General features: G+C 36.1%; 1 protein-coding gene across 2 annotated transcripts in view; it reads left to right on the top strand.

Annotated features, from left to right (window-relative positions):
* Positions 1 to 4,856, top strand: part of LOC106876715 (serine/threonine-protein kinase RIO3) — a 28,246-nt gene that overhangs the window by 11,130 nt on the left and 12,260 nt on the right. For both annotated transcript variants that reach the window (XM_014925386.2, XM_014925384.2), the window contains exons 6-7: positions 1,471 to 1,658; positions 3,948 to 4,130. In XM_014925386.2, coding sequence (XP_014780872.1) covers positions 1,471 to 1,658; positions 3,948 to 4,130 — 371 coding nt within the window. The remainder of the gene's footprint in view (positions 1 to 1,470; positions 1,659 to 3,947; positions 4,131 to 4,856) is intronic.

The following is a 4,856-nucleotide window of genomic DNA, read 5'->3' on the forward strand; positions in this document are numbered from 1 at the left end:
CATGGATTGAACGGTAAGCTGAGGGGCTGCACCAATTTGATTTGGCATGATTTCTATGGCTGGATGCCCTTCCTAATGCCAACCACTCCGAGAGTGTAATGGGTGCTTAGATATGCCACTGGCATGAGTGCCAGTGGTGTTACACCAGTATCTGCCACAATTATGATTTCACTTGGCTTGATAGGTCATCTTCTCAAGTACAGCATATTGCCAAAAACCTTGGTCACTTGTCATAACCTCTATGAGACCCAGCACTTGATAGGTGCTGTTTACATGTCACCAGCATGGGTACAGGTTACGCAACACTGGCATCGGCCACATTGCTTCTGTGAGGCCCAATGCTTGAAAGGTGCTTTTTACATGCACCCGGCATGGGTACCAGTTATGTGACACTAACAATGGCCACAACTATGATTTCACTTGGCTTGATGGGTCTTCTCAAGCACAGCATATCCCCAAAGGTCTCAGTCACTAGTCATTGCTAAGACCCATTCTGCATGCACTCATTCAACTTCTGAGTTGTGGAATTTTATTGAACAACAATTGACTCATTTGATTTGGTCATCAACTAAATCTGTTCTGAAGATCACCTCGCTGTCTTCCTCTGGCTGTGAATGGCAAGTGGTTGTCTGGTGCCTATGGTAAAAGAGGCTTTGTCGTGAACATGACTGGAAAGACTGAGGACAGATTTTTTTTCTTTGGCTAAGCAAGTTCCATTTGCTCTCCAGTAAATTTGCTGAAAGTTGTGTGAGAGTAATGCCCTAGCTAGATAAGCCAACATTCAGCATTTGTGTGTCGACTAGAGAATGGCAACTTGAAGAGGGCACTTATCCTTGGTAGCCAATGTAATCCTGAACTTAGGGACCTTGATTTGCCCTACATAGTGATGCTCTTTTTGGAACATTAACATACACCTGCAACATTGTATGCTATTACTTTCAGTTTATTTCACCCAGTTTCAGTGTAAACCTCCACATTTTTGTAAACTGCCCTTGTAATGTTCATTCATCTGCCATTTAGTGCTAATAAAAGAACTGATTATTCTTGTGGCAAGAACAGTTTGTTGGTAGAATTATGTTTTGAACAAAGTGCCTTGCAGTATTTAGTTGTAGCCCTTTGCATTCTGAAGTTAACTTAACCTTTCATTATTTATATAAAATATTGAGCAACGAAGCTCTGGGGTCACTGAAAACGAGTGTTCTCTCCCTACCAAAATTTCTAGCCTTGTACCTATATAAGAAATTGTTAGTGTAATATTAAGAAAGTGCAAAACTAAATACCTAGTGGTATTTAATTCTATCATTTTGCATTCTGAGTTTATATTCTATGGGGACTGACTTTAACTTTCATATTTCTGGGGTTAATAAAGTACTAGTCATTTCCTGAGTTTACTTTACAGCTCTGTAAATTGTTGCCTTGTGGCATATATTTGCCATTATTATTAGTTGTATTTTTATTTCTAAATTGCAGATAGAAGCTATTGATCATGATACACATCTCATTCTTTTCCAAATGATTAACAATGGCATTTTTGAGAAAAATCTAGGAATTATCTCTACTGGTAAAGAATCTATTGTCCTGTATTGTGATGCTGGAGAAAATCTGGCTTCATATATGGAAAGCAAGTTCACAAAAGATAATAATTTACCAATGTCTGGGTTAGTAACTCTTTGCTTTTTTTCTGATGCTGGCAAAATTACATTTGTTTTTGTGTTTTTTTGTGTAGTTGTTGTTTAGCCCCAGGTCAATTCTGATTGAAGGGACCTCTGATCTAAGGCATTTTAGTTGTGAACATCCTTGTCTTATAGATCTATCTATTGGAGATCTATCTAATGTGTCATTTCCTCTATTCATGATAGTGGGGCATAATTTGAAGGTTTGATTTCTAGTCAATTGAGTGACCTTGTGAAAGCTCCTTTATTCCTTTACAAGTATCGGGTTGTGATTTTATATATGTAGATGGTACTGGTGTTTTTATTGTATGTTGAATAGACCACATGCCCAGAGCCTGAGGATTGCTTGGAGGCACAAGGCATGTTATAAAAACCTACCAAGACCCGTGTATCCAATGCAAGAAATTTTCAGTAAACTGTATATTTTCTGAGGTTAATAAAGTACTAATCATATCTTGAGTCAATTGTATGACATTCCAAAATTGTTGCCTTGTGACCTATATGTAATTTTACTTTCTGCAATTTTTCACTTTACATAAAATTCTCGGTTTGAAATGTTCAGTATAGTTACTCTTATGAGCCAACAGTCCGTTTGTGTCTAAGTTAGTGAAGCTGTTGTTATGGTTGAATATTTTGTTAGTATGTAGGTTAAAATAGTTATCAGTCAGTGATATCTTGTTAACATGTAGTTTAATGTAGCTGTTAGTGGGTATCAAGGTTGGTGTTGCTATTGTAGTGGGTGTCATCTTGTTAGATTGGAGGTGGTGCTATATTTTGTGTTGTGAATCTGTAGTAAGTTTTGTAACACTTTTGTGTAACCCAGTGAAGCAGCATGTTAAGAGAGAGATATAGATGGGTAGATTTGTTTAGAAAAATAAGACATGAAATCATATTTATCAGCAATAATCTTCAAAAGCTGCATATCATCAATATCTCCAAGTATATTTTATTGCTTAATCAGGGAGGGAAGGGCAGTGTTTGTTTTTTTCTTTTTCTTATCTTTTTCTTCTTCTCTGAGACTGGTGGACAGAAGGGAAGAAGTTATGCTCAACCCAGAACCCGGTTCAAATGCCTGCATCAGTGTGTTTCCACTAAAGGCACCTGAGAACCAATATCAGGTGTTAAACCAAGCGATTGTTCATGTTTACTAACCAAGTGGGCCACAGTGAGATTTGAACTCAAAGTTAGTTTTAATTTAGTTTTTAAAATAGATCACCACTGAAGTCAACTTTCTCTCAGTTGTGCTTTTTATCATGCTCTGTGATATATATATATATATATATATATTGAACGTGTTTATGACAGCATTGACCAGTTTAAATGTCATATATACATATGTAGTAGGCATAGTTAAGTAGGTTAAGTTTGCTTTGCAACCACTTGGTTTAGAGTTCTTTTGCACTGTATGGCACCTTGAGCAATTATCTTCTACTATAGCCTTAAGCAGAGAAATATCTTAGAAGTGAAATTTGTTCAGGCTCCACCTAAAGTTTTATAAAAGCCCCATTATATTGGGTTGTCCGGAAAGTTCATGCCGATTTATAGTAGCTTACCTTTCGACTTATTTGCCATGAAACCACCTCAATTCTGGGAAGAGGGTATTTTCAAGTTAAAGGAAAGATGGAGATACATTGTGCAACAAAATGATTCATATTTGGTTGATTAAAAATGTAATGGCAAGTATTTATTGAACTTTTTCTTTCCTTTAAAAATCGGCACAAACTTTCCAGACAACCTAATAATTATATATGTGCATGTATGTCAGTGTGTATGTGTGTGTTCAAATGTTGTTTATCATCACTCTGATAGTGTTTGAGCAAAAACGGTGACTCTTATTTACATCAGTTAGAAGCTGTGTTCCTTGTAACTTGGCTGTTTTGATTTTTGAAGACCAGTGAAATGAAAATACCTGTCTTTGAAAACAAGTAAAAATTGGCAAGGGGATAAGCATCTAGCTGTAGAATACTGTCTTGATAAGTCTCATTCAACCTATGTAGCTTGCCAAGGCTGACATAAAAGAACGATGATTATGATGATGCTATTTTTAGCTACAGGTATAATTGTTAGTCATAAGTATTAATGCTTTGTGATGAAATTGTGAGACTGCTGCTTATTGGAGGTTATTCAACGCTGTAAAAGGTCATCTTTGTTGGAACTTGGTGATAGTTTTAATGCTGATTGAATTTGTGCAAAATGAATATTGTTTTAATAATAAAAAAAAGTTAAATGTTCTTTCGTAAAGTTTTAAACATATAAATTAATTTGCTTCTCTAGAGATTCAGAGACGTGCCCTAAGGTGTGTGCCATTAAAGTATTTAAAACCTCATTGAGTAAATTCAAAAACCGAAAGCAATATTTTGTTGGTGACAGTCGGTTTAAGGACAATGCTATGCGAAGACAGAATCCACGTAAAGTGATAAGAAGTTGGTCGAAAAAGGAAGCTGCTAACTTACACAGGTATCATTGATTCTATATCTTTTTTTCATAGCACTCATACTTTACCAAAGTTAAAGGTGCTTGTTATATAATCATCTGTCAAACGTCATAACTATTTTTGATTGTTTGTAAATTTGAACAGTTAATTTGCTATAAAGGCCATGCAACAGTAAAAACTATTGCTCCAGTAAGTGTGCAGATTTGTAAAATCTGTCATGTAGTTGCTATAGAAAATTGAATGTAAAATTACAATTTTTCCTCTAAGTTGATCTTAATTTGTAATGAAACCTTGTGTGGGTCTTTGATGGAGTGGTAAAATAGACTAGTAAAGATGGGTCTATTTTACTACTCTGGCAAAGATTCACTCAAAGCTGTAGAACAGAACGGTTTTTGTTAGGGTTGTGGGTCGAAAAAGTGTTTGCTGTGGTTGTGGGATAGAACAGTCTTTATTGTGATTGTGGGATAGAACAACCTTTACTGTGGTTGTGGAATAGAACAATCTTTACTGTGGTTGTGGGATAGAACAACCATTATTGTGGTTGTGGGATAGAACAGCCTTTACTGTGGTTGTGGGATAGAACAGCTTTTACTTTGGTTGTAGGATAGAACAGTTGTTACTGTGGTTGTGAGATAGAACAGTCTTTACTGTGGTTGTGAGATAGAACAATCTTTACTGTGGTTGTGGGATAGAACAGTCTTTACTGTGGTTGTGGGATAGAACAGTCTTTACTGTGGTTGTGGGATAGA

Source organism: Octopus bimaculoides, chromosome 3, assembly GCF_001194135.2.
Source record: "Octopus bimaculoides isolate UCB-OBI-ISO-001 chromosome 3, ASM119413v2, whole genome shotgun sequence".
NCBI lineage: Eukaryota > Metazoa > Mollusca > Cephalopoda > Octopoda > Octopodidae > Octopus > Octopus bimaculoides.